This window comes from Seriola dumerili, unplaced genomic scaffold, assembly GCF_002260705.1.
Source record: "Seriola dumerili isolate Sdu_G_001 unplaced genomic scaffold, Sdu_1.0 BDQW01000409.1, whole genome shotgun sequence".
In the NCBI taxonomy this organism is placed as follows: Eukaryota; Metazoa; Chordata; class Actinopteri; order Carangiformes; family Carangidae; genus Seriola; species Seriola dumerili.
This window is the reverse complement of record NW_019174664.1, coordinates 1,619,869-1,638,950: the sequence shown is the minus strand read 5'-3', so window position 1 is coordinate 1,638,950 and position 19,082 is coordinate 1,619,869. Positions and strand designations below refer to the sequence as shown.

The 19,082-nt window shown below is 39.4% G+C and overlaps 1 protein-coding gene across 1 annotated transcript; it reads left to right on the top strand.

Moving 5' to 3' along the window:
• The first annotated feature begins 3,226 nt into the window (after positions 1-3,226).
• On the top strand, positions 3,227-18,713 carry alpl (alkaline phosphatase, liver/bone/kidney). The gene is made up of 12 exons (XM_022761415.1): positions 3,227-3,360; positions 5,973-6,138; positions 7,043-7,162; positions 8,516-8,631; positions 9,375-9,549; positions 10,804-10,979; positions 12,131-12,271; positions 12,434-12,503; positions 12,636-12,770; positions 16,488-16,679; positions 16,810-16,929; positions 17,754-18,713. Exons 2-12 carry the CDS (start codon positions 6,018-6,020, stop codon positions 18,017-18,019), a joined length of 1,632 nt encoding a protein of 543 aa, XP_022617136.1. The 5' UTR covers positions 3,227-3,360; positions 5,973-6,017; the 3' UTR covers positions 18,020-18,713.
• Positions 18,714-19,082: the final 369 nt, after the last annotated feature.

Here is a 19,082-nt window from a genome sequence, read left to right as displayed (position 1 = left end):
TATATATATATAAAGAAAGCTACAATTTTTCCTCCTCCCTCTCAGCTGATTAACAAAACGACCCCTTGTTACTGTATGTTTTGGGTGAGCATGTGTTGATTAGCATGACAGTTTACTTTAGAGAGACACTCAAACGAACCATTACGTGAAATTCTACGTCTGCCACTGATCCGCTCAGTGGGTTTATGTTCAAAGTCAGTTTGCTTTTTGATCAATGATCTCTTTCGTGTAGTTGCTCACCACCTCCCCTCCAAGCCCCCATCAGATAAATTAGCTCACAGCCATCTAAAATAAGACAGTGGAAGAAGAAATTTATTTTATGCCTCTGTGACCATTAAAATCAGGCAAAAACAAATGTGCAACTGTCTTAGAGAAATGTTGGTTAAGATGTGGTTTTGGTTGCAGCTACTGTATTTATTCAGCATTGAGGCTAAATTGTTGAACAGGCCACTGTAAATAACTGAAATGTTGGGTTGATGTTGACTATATCACTCACATGGAAGTACCCTGAGTATATGTGAAGCTTTGATGGGGAAACTTAATGGGTCTCAAAATTCCTACTAGGTTACACAGGATGTTTGTGAAACGAAGATGTGAAAAAAAAAAAAAAAAAGCTAGATGTATTACCTAACAAAAAGAAGTGGTAGCACATTTCATAAGTAGAGCAAAGCAGCAAAACCCCAAGTCCCAATTGGGAAGAGATTAAAACACAATGCAGCAACAATAAAGTCACTGAACGTAATGCGAGGTCCCGTAACTGTTATACAGCAAACGTTGCATAGCCTGTAGTTATGTAAGGAATATATTCAAAGATAGTTTACTGGGAAATTTCGTTAGGAAATGTACTTTCATGTCAACAACCTCACACAAGCCAGCAATAATCAATCCCAGCGTAGAATTGAGCACATGTGATGTTGTGTCAGATCTCAAACACATTTAAAAAAAAAAAAAAAACATTTTCAACCTAATTTAACGTTTCATGATTGACTCAAGCAGCATATTTGAGTAGGCTATGGTTTGTAGTCAGAAGACACGTTCTTACCTTGCTGTCAGATGGTCTTCCGCTGCTGCTGTTGTTGCTCCCGTGTGCTTTCTGACCGGGGGACAGTGAGTGAGCCTCAGCTACAACAGCCAAAGACACTGCGCTTCACTGTCAAGATAGTTCCCTGAAACTTTCTGCGCTACACCGGAAATCATGTCGCACTTGTGCAAAGGTTCCTTACAACAACAAAAAAAAGCACTGTGTAAGAGATGCGGTGATGATAATCTAAAGCTTATCTCTCAGGATGTTCTTTGTCTTGTCAAAAAGCCAGCAACCGTGATAAAAATGAGCTGCCTTGCTTTTCAGCACATTTTTATTTATCCAACTAGCTAACAGATGACCTACCTGACCGAAAACCTTTCTTTGTAGCACATTTATGATAGCGTTAGTCCATTTTTCTTCTTCACCTCACTTGACAGAATGTAGCCTACTTCCTTATTTTTACACACATTTGGTGGTCCTATACAAACCCATACAACTACCTGTCTCACTTTAGAGCACTTTAGTTCCACAGTTAAGTAGCTCACCCTAGCAGTCAGTGCCAAATAGGTGTTTATTAGAGTAATTTACCTTAGTAGCAATTTTGTTAAATTACCATTACTCTAATACTGGAGAATTTCCAATGTATGGATTTTTTTAAACTTTACTTTTCACTCCTTTGTGTTAAAAGTACCTATATTTATCTGGAGGCTGCTATTGCACTCCTCAATATAGAGTATCAAGAAATATGAGGTAATAAATGTTAATGTTAATTTTAAGTAGGAATAGACTACTATTACTTGAGTTATTTTTTCTTTGTTTGGAGTCATAGGTTTACTTTTTCTGCTTTAGTGTTTAGTGGCTGTCATAGTTACCAACTTTGCAAATTCAAATTTTACACCACAAAGCCATTAAATATGATAAAGAATCTATGACCGCTGTCTGACTGCAGCTAGCTAACAGTTAGCTAGTAAACTTTCATCCTTCATCACACTGTTTATGTGCCTCTTTTATAACAAGGCCCTCACAGTGCAACAAGCGACAGCAGTATAACCTTAAAGTAACCCAGACGTCCCAGCAGACACAATATAGTGAAGAGGAAAAAGCAGAAGCCACTATTCTCAGTAAGAGCTGTACCATGACTGTAGGTTGTCAGCCTGTTCAGTGCCTGCAGTTCACAACTGTGAGGGGTAAAAGCAGGTCTTACAGTGACATCCAAAGGAGGCCACAGTAAACAGCAAGGAGCCTATGCTTAATCAAATAAATGTTGAATCAAATCTGTCTGCCAGTCAATTCATAAATGAAGGCCACCTACTTACTGCAGTAAGTAGACCTGTGTTGTCTAATTTGGGGCCTCTGTTAACTGCAGTTAAAATGTGTGCTGTAAAACTTGTTTGCAAATACAATTTTTAGTAATTACATTTCATGGTATTTTATATTAATTTCAGAGGGAAATATATTACTTTTTACTTCACAACATTTTTTTTTTTTTTTTTACCGCTGTAGGTTTTGTAGAAGATTTGAAATTCAAATAAATAATCACATTGTAAAATATGTTGCATTGGATGTTCTTTGTGTTTTGTGCTGTTTTGTATGTGTTTTCTTATTGAATTTTGCCATGCATTTTCTTGTAGAATTTTGTGTGTTTTGTATGTAGGCCTACTTTCTTGAATATTTTAAAGGTCAGTGTAAGAGGTAAGGTAAGATACTACAAACTAGCTTAGGACATAAATACTGTGGTATGTGGCCTTGGTCCCTAACTTAAATTACAAAAACAATGAATAAACTATGGTACAATAAATAATTAATATTAGCTACATCTCAACCAGCTACAACCTTAAATCTCTGTATTAATTTGAATGCATCATAACAATAATCCAATATTGTAATATATAGTAGTATAACTTCTCACATTCTCCTGCATGGAAACTTTAATTGAAATACTTAAACAGCAACATGGTGTGTTTTCTTTTGTACTTTTACTAAAATCTTGCAGGCCTTCTACTTAGAATGGAGAATTTTTACATTGTAGTATTGCTAATTCCACCTCTGGTAGTCACTGTATGATGGTGCTCTGTCCTTGAAGCAATTCCTCGGACGTCAGACAGGCGGAGCTCTCGGTCCATCTCCTCCCGCAGCAGCACTGCATCGTTATTTCTAAGTTTTTTTTTTCCCCTGGTGGGATACAGACCGCTATTCTCAGACCTCCAGTGCCAGTGTCGAACAAGTGTGGCCTTATAAAAAGGACTGTGAAAGCAGCGGTACACAATTAATGAAGAGGGACTGAATGGACTTCAGGCACATTTGGATGTAGATTTCTGGCTGGAGAACCAGTTACAGTAAGTAAAACTACGAGCAACTTTTTTTGGCTTGTTTTCTACAGATAACAGGTTGCTTTGGGAGAAACGCGTTATCGGAGCGTAAAACTGAAATATGGTTACAGGTTGTTATACTCATTTTTTTTCCATTGGGTTTTGCATCTTTCCTCTCAGCATCCGCTCTGAATATTCCTGAGTTCATCCGTGCTCTGCGATGTCGAAAGATCCAATGTGGATTTAAAAAAAATAGGTTTCTGGTCAGCTGTTGCACCGACATCAGCTTTTTTCTCGTTTTACACTAGAGTTTAAGTGCTGATCCCGGTGGTCTTCATTAGTACAGTTTAACTCATTTATTAGTGAGTAATACGAGATTTTATGTTATCATTTTTGATTACAACCTTTAAGTGATTTAGACAATTTGAGATTGTAAAAGTGCTTACAATGGGTTTATGGGTTTTCTTGCATCCCCTCCTATTCCCCAACCCATTTAATGTATGAGGGGTTGTAATAAAATGCCTCTTCTGCCCCAGTTATATATAATTTGTTTTTTGTTTTTTAAAGACATATGTGGTAACCTTTGCAGATCTAATTCGGGTTTTTTGGACATGAAAACATTTTGGGAGGCTTTACTTTTGACTGCACAACCCATTTAGTTCTTGACAAAATGATTATAAAATCTGTTTCATCAACTTTTTTTTTCATTTTAGCTAATAAATATTCATACACAGTGACATCAGATCTTTAATACAATAAAGAAAATAAGTAAGATGTTTATGACACTGTGAAATTCTGTTTAAATGTTCATTATTCTGGGTGCATACAAGATGCTGGGTGAGACTGGTGTGAGAAGCAAACCAAGTTGCCGATTTAAAAACTGGCAACTGTGTTATGTGTCCTTGCCAGTCAGAGTGAATAGAGATAGGGGTGATAACAGAATCTTTTCTGTCTGAAAACTATTCAAGGCACTCATCTGCTTTGCTTTTCTTGAAGTGCAGCAGAGATGAATGTGGGGTTCTCATAGAATATTTCGGAGGTCAGCCTCTATTTGTCAACCCTCCACTTCTGAGCATAATTAAAAGCCTAATCCAAGCTTTGTAGCTGCTACCTGCTGGCGTAGCACATGTAAATGTCTGTGTGACTTGCCTCGGGGCTTCAGTGGCAGCTCAGCGTGAAGCTGAAGGAGGTGGAATAATTTGGTGCTGGGAAATTTCACCCCCTTTTGACAACAGCTGTGATTTTAGGCACATTGGAGTAGCCGAAAGCTTGGATACGCCATGGCAGAAGTGGGATTTCATGTGATACTGACCACTTTCCTGACCGGCATCTTCCTGATAGCCGTGGTGGTATTGCTTTGCTATTTTACCTGCAGACTGACTGGTTCACTGCCTGTGGGTGGACCAGGCAGATTTTGAGGCCACTCTGGCCTGCCGCGGTCTGAGGAACGGTAAAAGCAACTGGCTTCTGGCACATCACCTTGTACTAATTCTGCACTTTGTTATTGAATTCATTGACTTATGTCTGGTTGGAGCAGATAATGTGTCCTGAGTGGTTCAGACTTGCCTGTTTTTTATTAAACCAGATGGAGCTTGGCACAGTAACCGGTCTGAACAAGCTTTTGGAGTTGTTGACGAGTCAGAATGCAAAAGTGAAGCTCAAAGGTATGCTGTATGTGCACTGAATGACAACAGGCTTGAATGGAAACAAGTACATTATATTGATTGCTTTAACTACGTCAAAGTGTATTCATGCTGCAGTTTGGAGTGTATGATATAATGCATGTTTGCACGCAACCCTGTCCATAGAATCTGAAGCCTCAGTGTCAGAATTGCAGAGGTGAAAGATTTTTGTGATAAAAGTGCTAATATCTTGAGTTTCCCTCTCAGGGGTGGATGTGTCCAGTCAATCATTTGGTGTTAATCGGCTTTGTTATGGCCCTTAAACCTCTCAGTGCTATGGAGCGCAATCCCATTAAAATGACCTTGACTGTAAGCACAGGGAAGAAAGGAGGAGGGCGTGGATAATTGCAGATGAAAGCCTTACTGACCAGGACCCATAAGGGCCCCTGTTGTGACTGCTTACATTCACAGCAAGGCCTTGAGCTTAACTTTACCAAGCCTTCCTTTTGTTTCTGCTGGGAAGCTTGAAAGTGGGCTTGAGCAATCTGTTTTCAACAAGTGAGAGCAACAATACCAGGAAATATCTTTTTATCTACACCAGTTTGTGATGATTTCAAAACAGACTGCTGGTTGTATTCTTCTGGTGCTTTTTCTTGCCCTCTGCACACACAGTTTCCTTTTGCCTGTTTCTTTATTTAGAAAGCCTGTGTGAGAGAAGGGAATGAGCCATACTACCACTTCTGTCTGCAGTTGCTGTTAAGATTGCACTAAGCAAAGAACTTATACTTCGGTGGGGTTGTCTATTCACTAATACAAGCCTGTGGTTGCACTAGTCACTTTCAGATTAGATATTTGCAGTGCCACAGCATGAGCAAGAAGTGTGTTATCTGGCTGAAATAAGTGCCCTAAGTTAAATCATCACAGAGTAAATAAATATTAAACCAGTTTGTCAGAGTCGGCTTGTGACGTGATGACACAGACTTAATTATAAGTGTGTTGTCCCTTTTTCTCTCATAGCTGTGAGGCGACTGCAGACAGGCTTCCTCAGCTTCTCAAAGTGGCATGTTATGGCTGTCTAGAGTAACGCGTCAGCCACACAGAGACGACAACATGAAGGTGACAACCCTGCTCATCATTTGCTCCTGTCTGATCTTGGGGAGTCTTGGGAAGCCACAATTCCCAGGTAAGTTACTGTGTTGTTAGTCAGTCGCCACCGCACAAACAGCAACAACTGCCCATACGTCTGTAACACGACAGGAGATGTCCAGCAAACACTGCAGGTTTTCAAGTTGGTAGGAGAATGTTTGAAGGTCTTGAAGGAAGTTTATTTATTCAAAAGGATTTCCTGTGTTTTTTTTTAAACTGGACGTCTTTGCCACTGCATTCAATTTGTTGGCACCACAGAGAAATAACAGGAATACGTTTTCTAAAACATGATCATCCTGTAAAAGCCTCTGTATAACAAAAGGTGAGGCTTATCCGGTGTGTGGATTCTTAATGTGAAATGTTAATGTACATCTCTTTTTCTGACAGTTTGACTCTAACATGGTTATCTTAATTATTGATTAATCTACTGACTGACAGTGAAAATAGTTTTCCCAGAACATAAGATGAAATCTTCAAATGTCTTTTTTTGACTGAATTCGAGCCCAAAACACAAAGATATTCAATAAACTATCATAGGAGACTGATGAAACCTTCAAATATTTACATTTGAGAAGCTGAAATCAATTTTATTCAATTTAAAAAATGATTTAAACCGTTAATTGATTATCAAAATCGTTGCTATTTCATTTACATCTAGTCAATTAATCGACCTGTTGTTTCAGTTCAGTTGTAGTTCATGTTGTGGCTACAGGGGAAAACAGAGCACAGATAGTATGACATAACACTCATATAGTCAAGTTTGATTGAATAATCTGTCAATACACTAATCTGTTAACACAGTTTGTCAAAGTGGTTTTACATTCTGAAGAATCTGATCCACTTTCAATGCACTCAAATTTCTTACGGACAGACGTGTGTCTGTTGAATCCTGTGACTATCCAAAGCTAACCGGACTCATTGTTGTTTATTGTGATGCACAGAGAGAGAGAAGGATCCTAAATTTTGGAATGCGTGGGCCCAGCAGACGCTGAAGAACGCTCTGACACTGGAAAAACTCAATAAAAACACAGCAAAGAATCTCATCCTCTTCCTTGGAGATGGTGAGACACAACATCATTATTTTTCTATCCTAATTTGTGGTGAGAATTGATGAATCCCCCCCCCCCCCACCGCCCACCCCCCAACCCTGTGTAAAACCACTTAAAAGTGGAAGGTAGCCTTGCTGCAGAGGGATTTTCAGTAATCTCATTGCTAAACACCCAAATTGTCAGTGCAGAGCCTTGACCATTTTGCCCTTGTCATTTTATTTTTATAGACATGAATACTTCTGGACAATCCTGCCGAGTTTACACTTTTAATTACGTTGAAATGACGTTATAGAGGATCCAGTAATCCAGTGGAACATAAATGAGATTTTTCAAATGTTTTCTAATGAATAGCATCAAACAAAACAACTGTGCTGCCACCACATCACTGGGCTTGTGTCTGTGCTGGGACGCTCATTGGTCACACAATAACTTTTATCCTCCATCGGGCCTCTGCCCCTCTCTCTGTTTGGACTATAGGCACAGCACGACATTCTTGCGCGCTGCAGCATACGTGGTCATGTTAGTGTAGTCAGACAATAACAGGCAGCATCTTACAACTTTTTCAACAAGCTGGTGAGACACAACAGGGAATGATTGTTTAATCTTTGCCTGACTTTGCCTACTTTTTACAGGGAAAAGCACTAGATTGTCTTAAAAAGTAACGAGACTCGGCTGTACGATAAAATGTTTCTTCTTTGTACCTCTGAGCCTGAAGTCATGTGAAACAAGCAGCAATTCATGCAATGTTTTATTGCAATTTTTTTCTGCACACAAGACATAGAATTTACGTAAGATGACAATAAACAGTTGACTTGGAGTATATAAAACTGTTTCTCATACTCTCCGGTGATTATCTGTAATTTTATCCATTCAATGTAGAAAACCAAACACCAGAGGCATTCACCCATGTAGGGCAGGTTAAAGATTTATAAAGATATCCTCACTTCCTGTGATTATGTTCAGTTTCAGGTATTAATTCTAGACAACCAAACAACAAAGAATCACTGAAAGTTAAATTCATCCAGCAAGTTACAGATTAACTACACAGGGTCCTTTCTCCCCATAACCTCAAAAGTATTTTTTTTTTAATCCTTGTTTTCTCTTCTTCTCTATCTTTTTTTTCTGTGTGCTTTTCCTTCCTGGGTGTTTGTTTAGGAAGTAATTTGTATCTAAGAAAATGTTTTACCTAACAGCAGTAACCTTGTTCTAAAATGCCAAAGAAAGCACAATCCTTCATTTGTGGCAAACTGAGCTCAGGTGTGAATAAAGCATGCTAATGTTTATCATGCACAGGCTCTGAGGGTCTTTATCACCCTGAGGGCACACGAATGCAAGCCTAACAGTTGACCTGCTTTTGATGTTTAGGGATGGGCGTTCCCACGGTGACGGCCGCTCGAATACTGAAGGGTCAGCTGATGGGACAGAGTGGAGAGGAGATGCAGCTGGAGATGGACAAATTCCCTTTTGTATCATTGGCCAAGGTCTGGCTTGGTTATTATATCATACATATAGGACAATGTATTGATCTTGCTGAGGCCATTAATGGCTTCCTGACAAGGGCCTGTGACCGTAAACAAGGTCATACAGTGTGTCATGTCATAATGGCTGTGTATTATGTTACAGATTTGATTAAAAAAAAAAAAAAAACAGGTCAGACATTGTAGAGTAGTTTGACTACTTATACGTCGGGCACACACATCAGCAATGACAGCTTCATATGTACCAGTTAAAGGATAAGTGTGGCCACACATTGCACTGGTGACATGTTCCTTCATTAGATGGGCACTCTGTAGCGTAGGTGGCATCCAAGGCAAGAACTAAAATTAAAAACATATTTCCTCGTGACTGTTTATATTATATATTTGAATAGCTTGCATTCATTTACTCAAATGCACAATAATGCCTTTTTGATCACAATTCCCCACAGGCCAAGGTGATGTCTAAAAATTGCTTGTCTTGTCTGATTATTAGTCCAGAATACATAGAGATTGAATTCACAACCTTCAAGTTACTTAAAACTAACTGTTTTTCATGTTTGCTCAAAAAAGACTTATAATAACAAGAACAACAATTAATTATTAAGTGTCTGCCAGTTGTCTAGCTGTAAATACCCAGCGCCAAATGCGTTTTCATCAGTGGTTGTTATTGTTGGAGTAGCACCTGTCGAACAATCTCATTTGGTATTTGAAATTTGATGACATGTCAATGGCCTGTGTCTCTGCAGACATACAACACTAACGCACAGGTGCCAGACAGTGCTGGCACAGCCACAGCTTACCTCTGCGGGGTCAAGGCCAACGAAGGCACCGTGGGCGTGAGCGCAGCTGCTGTCCGATCCCAGTGTAACACTACAGAGGGCAATGAGGTCACCTCCATCCTCAGATGGGCCAAGGATGCAGGTAGGTTGACACTGAATTAACATAATATAAACACAGGCCATCTCCACGGACGTCGCCTTGTCTACAGTGATGCAGAGTTGTAATTTTTTTTTTTTGTTTGCAATTTATATTGTGCGTTTCATGTCCAAGGAAACTTCATTCTGGCTGTACTTAATGCTGTGTCAACGTGAAGTGGGAACACTCAACAGGGCGACTTGATCGCTCAAAGCACTGACTTTGAAGTGCTTTTGAAAGTAATGCTCTTAATACACTTTTTTTTTTTCACTCTGCTCATTCCCCTTTTCAGCTGTTCATCCTTTGAACTAAAGTTATCAGTAGAGCGGTTTGTAAGTAGCATTTACCTAACCCAAAGTGTTATTTCTCATGTGTTCTCATTTAAAAATACAAGAGATAGGCTTTTAACGATTTTTTTTTTTTTAACGAATTCCCTGTTTGGCCATCTTTGAAGTTTCCTATGGTTTGTGGTTGTTTTTTGTTTTGCTGAACCCAAATGTGCCTGTGTCCTTGCTTCAATTTAAATAATTAGTTCAATGCTTTATCCACAGAGCCGGAACACCACATGGAGCCACATCTCATACAAAAGGTTTTGATCAAAAGGCTGGACGATGACCCTAGTATCACAATAAATCATGTGATTTTCTTTAGAATTTTACTTTAACTTAACATATCACAGTGTTATGTAATGTGTTTGAAGACATGTCGTGTAACTCGTAAAATGATAAGAGGCTCCACAGAAAAGGAGACACGAGATGTGAAAGGAATCAGTATCCTGGATTTTCAGATGGCCATGGGGGGGATAAGACGAGGGTGGGTGAGGGTCAGGTTGTGTGTGTGTGTGTGTGTGTGTGTGTGTGTGTGTGTGTGTGTGTGTGTGTGTGTTTGTGTGAGAGCATGTGTGTGGGGTCAGGGGTCACAGATAATAAGAAATCCAATCATTCCTGGGGGAACAGGGGTTACCAGTGTTATCTTTAACACCAGGAAGGTTTTTTATGCCAAAAAACTCCATTGGTGGACATGACACTGCAGACTTTCTTCGATGTTTTTTTTCACATTTTCACATGATTTGTGGTGTTATTGAGTTATTGATTGCTGTAATCATCATGTCCATACTGGCTGTCATGTGATTCCTTTGTAGGAATTTTCCTGGGAATTTTGTGCTAAAAATGTTGCAGGTTTTCTGAAGTCGGAACCGCTGCTTTAATCAGAAATGACTCTGCGGTTGTTAAAACAGCTGAATATGTGTGTCAATTCCAGGCAAGTCGGTGGGAATAGTGACTACGACTCGTGTCAATCATGCAACTCCCAGCGCTGCTTACGCCCACAGTGTGGACAGAGACTGGTACTCGGACAACGAGATGCCGGCTGAAGCCCTGCAAGCCGGCTGCAAGGATATCGCCAGACAGCTCTTCGAAAACATTCCCGACATCGATGTGAGTGCAAAGTATTGATTGTGATTAGAGTTGAGACCATTAATCGATGAATCAATTCGACAGAAAAATAATCAGCAACTATTTTGATCATTGATAAATAATTACTGTCATTTTTTAAGCAAAAAAAATCGAAATGTTTCCTTGTTCTTGCTGGGTTTTTACCCGTTTTAGTGGCCTGACTTTGATGATGACTATGTTGGTCTGTTATTCAGTCCAACATTTTGGACTGAATAACAGACTGAAATATCTCAATAAGTATTGGATGGACAGCTGTGAACCTTCCTACAGGCATTCATGATCCAAACAGAATGAGGCCCAATGACTCTGGTGATCTCTTGACTTTTCTCTAGCACCATGAGGATCACACTTGTAGTTTATAGTGAAATGTCTGAAAAACTATTGGATGGATCGCCATGAAATTTGGTACAGACATTCGTGGTCCCCTCAGCATGAACTGTAGTAACTTGGTGATCCTCTGAATTTCCTCCAGAGCCACCACCAGGTCATAATTTTAATTTGTTCAATACTTCGGTTTAAGATCAAATTCCTGCAAAACTAATGACACTCCCATCAGCCCTAGCTGTAATTAGCTAATGTTAGCATACTAACAAGCTAAACCAAGTTGATTAACACAGTGAAAAATATACTTGCTAAACATTAGCATGTTAGCATTTAGCTCAAAGCAACACTGTACCTAAATACAGTCTCACAGAGCCGCTAGCATGGCTGTAGTTAGGTAGCTTAGTCTTCTTAAACAAGAAATTTGATGATATTGCTTTTGCCATGAGGAAACTGTGATGAGCATTTTTCTTTCTTCACTTTTTTGGCATTTTAAGGACCAAACAATTACTGAATCAATCAAGAAAACAACTGGCAGGTTAATCAATTACTAAAATAATAATTTATAATAATAATAATAATAATGATATTAATAATAATAATTCTCATACATAGTTTAACAGTAGATCATTGAGACAAAGGTACTTTGAAACATTTAATTGTCACCTGCTTTTGTACTGACACTGAACTAACCAGATTGTGTATCTATTATATTTACAACCTAACTGCGATGTTATGTTCCATGTTCTTCTTCCCTCCTTTACTACAGTGGTTGAGACTGTAATTTCGTTTTCTACTCTGCGGCTTTTCAGGTGATCATGGGCGGAGGCAGGAAGTACATGTTCCCCAAAAACACCTCAGATGTCGAGTACCCCGGCGTGGCAAAGCACAGCGGCACACGGAAAGACGGGAGAAACCTGGTGGAGGAGTGGACTGACAGAATGAAGGATAAAGTAAATTCCTCCTCCTCTTCCCTCTCTTTGCTCTTCCTTTCTTTCTGCTCCTTCTCTTATCTTTCCAATTACATTTGCATATTTAGGAGTTCAAAGTAACTGCAGTGTTACCAGTCACACTGTGCTGTACATTTGTGTCTTTTTTTTTTTTTAACTGTGTAGAAAGGCCATTATGTATGGAACAAGAAGCAGCTCTTATCACTGAACCCTAACAACGTGGACTACTTATTGGGTGAGTTTCCCGTCTCATTGAAGTGTAAATGAAGCCATATGTGTATACATTTGCCCGGGGCTTATACTCTGTGTGTAATATCTTATTTCTCCATGAACTGTGTCTTGCCCTTGCCGTGCCCTGTTATTCCAGGTCTCTTTGAGCCTGGGGATCTGACATATGACTTGGAGAGGAACACTGAGACTGATCCTTCACTGACAGAGATGGTGGATGTGGCCATCAAGATCCTGAGGAAGAACACCCGTGGATTTTACCTGCTTGTAGAAGGTGAATTTGAATCTCTATCATGGTGAAACACGACAGTCGTCTTTTGTTTTGGATTTACTGATTTCACAAAGGTCCGTCAGACTTGTCTACTGACTTGGTTCAGCATTCTTCACACTCCTTCCCCTGATCTCTCTCTAAGAACCATGTGGCTTCTCCATGTCTTTGTGGTCTTGTAGTCAGCAGTCAGAAGTATTTGTGTAAAAAATGAGAAAAGAGAGCTTGAAAGCAATGGCTTACGTTCACACCTTGACACACCTGGCTACTTGCAGCATAATGTAGATTGTCTGTTATCAGTATTGTCAGACGCATTGGAAAGGGGGGGCTTGACGTGTAGTGAGGGCGTAGTTTTTGTAGAACTGTGGAAGCAGTGTGAATTTTCTGAGTAAATATCCACAAAAGCACAATGTCTTAGTGAAGTGTGGGGTCATCACATGTTGTCAGGACAGCTTCAGTGCTCCTTGGCATTGATTCTACAAGTCTCTGAACTCCACTGGAGGGATGAACATTATTCTTCCAAAAGATACTCCCTCATTCTGTGTTTTTAACGATAGTGGTGGAGAGCGCTGTCCAACACAGTCAGTCCAAAATCTCCCTCAGCTGTTCAACAGGGTTGAGATCCGAGGATTGTGAAGGCCATAAAATATGATTCACATCATGTTCACACTCATCAAACCATTCAGTGACCCCCTCATGCCCTGTGGATGGGGGCATTGTTATCCTGTGTCTCTACTCGTTTTTCAGGTTTTTCCTTTAGTCTGTCATCTGTCTGTATTGAGCTTAGTTTAGCATTAAGACTAGAAGACTGTTACTCATGTTAATGCTTTAGAGGCACAAGTATGTGTTTTTACAAGCTTTCCCTCTGTTTCCCTTCTGTAAGAAACAAAGGAAAGACCGGAGGTACAGGGAAAATGTTATGACTGTACTGTGTGGGTGTAGCTTATCAACTAACTGCACAACCAGGTTTGCCTACTGTTATTCTCATACACAGGTCTGATAGGACATCCACAAACTGAATTTATCAGTGACATCTCCTTACTGACAATAAAGAGGAAAACATGACTGTGGTTTGCTAACAGTACTGGGGAGCATGAAAATTTAGAGACAAGGAAAAGGTGTTTTAAGAGACCACAACAACGGGACCAGCCCTGTAAGTGCAAATGTCTGTGAGTTGGCTGTTGCTCTTTCAAAATGAATTGGTGCAAACAGTTTCCATTAGGGGGGCAATTACAGCCTGCAGTGTTGCCAATTTAGCATGTTTGTGGTTAGATTTAGAGACTTTTTGGCTGGACAACAACACCGTAGCGGGGCCTTTATGTACCTCAACCTCTGAAGGTAACAGGCCTTTATTTCTAACTACCTCTGTTTGATATGTATAATTGGTCATAGTGTTATTTTATTAGGAAGCCACATTTTGATTTGCTCCTGTTAAAGTTGTTAAATTACACATTAATACAAACTGAACATTTCATGTAACCATTTCGGATTAAAAGCCCTTTCAAAGTCATTTCAGTGGACAGAAACCTTTTAAATCTTAACAGGGTATTTATTGCTGTGCTGCGGTAAGCGTATTGTCTCATTTCCTGTTGCTGGTATTTCTGTTATTTACATGCTATTCACATATACTAGTTTCTTTAGCTTGGCAGTTAGCAATAGCTTACTCTCTCCCTCCCACTGTCCTGCTCTCTCTTGCTGGATGTGTCTTTGGTTTACTTATTCCTCTGCTTCCTTTAACAATAAGGGTACATGTAATTAAAGTAGTAAATTTGCAGTATTGGAGGTAAGGCTCAGTGAATTGGAAGAACTTCCCTGCAGCTACTGAGTAGCTGGGAATCCAGTGCAGCTGGGTGAGTGCCTGACTGCTTGTAAGAGGCATGGCCCTAAACCCATGGTTCACACCCATACACAGCCAAGCTCTGTTTTCACTTTAAACAGAGTCTTAATTTACCCAAAGCATCGTACATGAAAAATTAATCTTACCAGAGATAGTCAAGAGGCAGACATCTTTGTGAACATATACCCCTTTAAAACACGCAATGTAGCTTTTATATCATTGAATGGAGTTTGTGTGAAGCAGATAAACTCTGAAGGTTATTACGATCGTTCCAGGAGTGACAGTTTGTAGGGTTGCCTACGGTTAGCAAGACTGCCTTGCAGCCAGAGACGCTGGCTTTTTTAATATTGGCTGCCAGACTGATATGTTTGTGTTCACAGGGGGAAAAAAAATCCCTCCAGATTCTATAAAAATTATAGAACAATTCTTTTGCATACCACTGTGAATTATTAGAAAACATTTTAATGATTCACTTAGTCGCACTTGGTTTCAATAAAACATACATTTTTTTGCAGTTGGTTTGAAAGAAACCATTTTCTAAGTCTTTTACTTTGCTGCCAAGATCCAACCACTGAATTGTCCCTCCGAGGAAAACCGTTCGTGCAACATTTAATAAAATACAATGAGAAGATAACATTCTGTAACATTTACATGGAATAGATAAAGAACATTAACATCCAAGACAAAGCAGCCATTGAGGCAGATGAGAAGTGGACAACAATGTAGGTACAGAGAAATGTAATAGTTTGTGGTATAAAAGGATTTTTTAATATCTTTTGCTGTGTATTCTAGGCAGCCTATGTTGGAGAAAACAAAACACAAACCATTCCAGCAATGTTTTGTATTGATCTGGTTTTATCATCATTGCCAGCAAAATATGTTGAAGTCAGTGTCAGCAGAAAATATCAGTACGATATTAGATACGGGAACAGGAATTTTAGTGTTGAAAACTTGTGTGTGTACTTGGCAAACACCTGCAAGTACGACAGCAATTGTTCAGCCACACTAAGCAAGAATAAAGAGGTCAGTGTGTCTCCGGACTGAGTGCTTGTTGGATCGTTTAACCACGTCGCAATCCCCTGCCCCCACACCTTTTTGTCGGGGGAATATCGGGGGCGGCATCTGACTGATTTTTGTAACTTTGCGAAACGGTCAGTCTGCTTCACACAGCAATTTGCCGGGTTTGTGCAGGTGAGAATGTGAGCAGGGTTTGAATTCATTTTTCATCATGCACACCACTACTTTGCATCTCTCGGCTCGTTTGAATGATTATTACGCCATGCCTATCTTGGTCCAACAGCTTCAGACATGGTCAAACAACATGTCATACAAACCAGTTCGTTAAAGCGTAAGGCTTTGGCCTTTGTGAGGGAATTTTTTCTTGTCCACCTGATGAGTTACCCTAGGTCACTGTGCCACGTACTACTTGAGACACTCAGGCGGCTCCTCCAGACGCAACTGTGCTTTCTGGTGATACTGCTGGTGCCAGGGCTGATAACAACAGACCTTGGATGGGCAACAAGTGGCTGAGTGTTCTAAGAATAAGCACTCGTACATATATAGTCATGTTTCCTTGTTTATGGTTAATGAACCAATAGTGTAGTAACACATCCCTCTCCAACCCCTTCTCCATCTTATGGGGTTACTTGACCAATTATGGAGTGCAAGCTATCTATAGTTATCTCTCTAAATGTAAAAAAAACCTATCCCCAGAGGTTCCTGGCTCAGATTTGAGGTGACATCAAGCACAGAGAACTGTAGTGATGATTCCTCCTTTCTCCTTGGCCAAGCTTCAATAAACATCCTCTGCATCAGTCATCCTGCACTCCAGCGCTCTTTCTTCACCGCCTACGATGAGAATTTCCCTAACAGCCGTCCTCTTTCAGGGGGGCGTATCGACCACGGACACCATGAGGGCAAGGCCAAGCAAGCTCTGCATGAAGCGGTGGAAATGGACAGGGCCATTGGCCGCGCAGATCTCATGACAAGCATCCACAATACGCTGACCATAGTTACTGCTGACCATTCTCACATGTTCAACTTCGGAGGCTACACAGCCAGAGGAAACACAATATTTGGTAAGCAGAACTATTACTAGTACTACAGCAGTACTATTTATTTTTGTTGTTGTTTTTGTTATGATTAGTTGTAATAGATGATTATAACCTAGTAAAAATCCATAATATTCTTAATATTTTCCATCCACAGGTCTGGCCCCCATGTTGAGTGATGTCGATCAGAAGCCCTTCACCTCCATTTTATATGGGAACGGACCAGGATACAAAATGATCAACGGTGCAAGGGAGAATGTGTCCACTATTGACTACCGTAAGTAATATCATGTAGCCACCAGATTGGTGTGTTTTATTAGGAACAGTAATATATTTAAAAGAAAAATCCAAACTAAACTTCTTTAATGTTCTAAAAAAAAAAAGAAAAGGCGCATACAACAACATTGCTGTTGATAGTGTGTTTTATTATTCCTCCAAAATAAACTTACAAAAGTAGGAATTATGATATCAAAGCAATTGTAGTCATTCAAGGAAAAATCTATCGCAGAAAAGGAGACAATATAAATTTCTCCACCTACGGTATTAGCAACAGACAGTAATACAGTTTTAGTAAAGAGCATGACTCAGTAATGGGGTGTTGCTCTGTGCTGATATGTAAAATAGACTTTCTGGGAATAACTATGGGAAGACTAACAGCAAATTACAGTAAGATATCACAAAATTACTTATTACAAAAGGTGTGTAGTTACAAGTGGTTATTAAGTTATTTCTGACTAATGCTGCATAAATAAGATTTGTTTACATTTAAGTGTTACTAAACCAAAGCATTGGCTAATAAATGTGCTAAATGCATTTCTTTCCTCTTAAAACAAAAGTATTATAAATCCTTTCCTGTCTTTGTTGGCACATTGCTGTAAATATTGGTCTGTTCCTGCTGTTGGCAGGCATACTCTATGAGCATTTGTCCTTGTCCACATCCAAAAGATAATCTAAATATGCATCCACGCATAGAAAAACAGCTCCATGGTGTTATTAGAGGTCCAAATCAATCAATTTAGGGTAGTTTTTTTCTCTTCATGTGTCATTATTGCCTAAGGAATGATAATATTTTTGCATTTTCTCTGTGTTGCTTCCTTTCAGAGGAAAACAACTACCAGGCCCAGGCAGCTGTGCCTCTGAACATGGAGACTCATGGAGGAGAGGATGTTGCTGTGTTTGCTAAAGGTCCTCTGGCTCACCTGCTTCATGGGGTCCATGAGCAGAACTACATCCCCCACGTAATGGCTTATGCGGCCTGCATCGGCCAGAATAAGGAACACTGTAAGTTAAGCAGCGGGACTGCCGGTTTACGCCCCGTCCTCTCCAGCATCGCAGCCCTTCTCACAGTCACCCGACTTCTCTGCTGACCTATCCCTGACCATTGTAATCCTGTTAATATCCCTGTTTTAACAAGTCAAAAATTTCAAGATCTCAATTTTTTGTTGTTGTTTTTTAAATTTTTTAATTTCACGCTACAGTATTTTGATCATGGGACCACTATTAAGGCACTGTCATGTTATGATAATTAATGGACAAAAGCATAAGGTTGTCAGTTTTAGTCTATTCAGGCAAATATGTAAAACATTACAAAAATAATCATTCACCCCTGATGCACTGAAGTGTAAAATGGTGTTGCAGAGATCTCAGTTGTGATTTGTCTATTTAATAGTTTTTATTAAGGATTTTAGGACCTGTTAAACCTATTTGTTAAATGTAAACCCTTTAGGTTTGAATTGATAGATTGGCATTTCAAACATTTGAATATGTTTCATATTTTAAATGTGCAGTTAACAGAATCTACCTCATAAGCTTTCAAAAGATCTCTCATGTAATTATGGTGTCTTTACAACACATTTCAAAGGACAAATTTCACGCCAAAATCAGAGGCAATTGAATGTATAACAAACAAAAGAGAAGATACAGTGGATTTCTTGTCATACACCTTGTGCATACTTGCAAAAAGCTCTGAAAAAGCCCACCTGCCAATGTTGTGTCCAATAACAGAAGTTGTAAAATCTCTTAACCAATAAAGAAAATGTGTTTGTTTTCTGATAATCTTAATATCAGTTTTGTTGCAACATTAATACTTTAAACTTCTCGTAAATGCTGTTTTTTATCCGATGCCTTTTGATTTCCAAAAAAACACATTTCTCCTGAATTTTCTTTATTATAAAAAAAAACTGCTATTATGGTTAATATATCTGTAGTTCAAGGCTTTTTGACATGAGACCAATTAAAAGCTGAAAGCTGAAAGATGCCATTTTCATCAAGTGCAAATGTACCGTACAGACAACATTTCAACACGACAAAATCACAGTAATGTTTTGGGTTTTTTTTTCATCTAAAAAGTGACACAAATTTGCAATTTGTCACACAATGGCACAGAAAAATCTAATGTGTCAGTGAACATCCTTTTTTGTAGCATGTCAC

Bases quoted from the DNA above. Each gene is read 5' to 3' on its own strand.
- alpl (XM_022761415.1), top strand. From the start codon at position 6,018: ATGTTATGGCTGTCTAGAGTAACGCGTCAGCCACACAGAGACGACAAC. The intron at 10,980-12,130 runs GTGAGTGCAAAG...GCGGCTTTTCAG, and splicing joins AAAACATTCCCGACATCGAT to GTGATCATGGGCGGAGGCAG. The intron at 12,771-16,487 runs GTGAATTTGAAT...GTCCTCTTTCAG, and splicing joins ATTTTACCTGCTTGTAGAAG to GGGGGCGTATCGACCACGGA.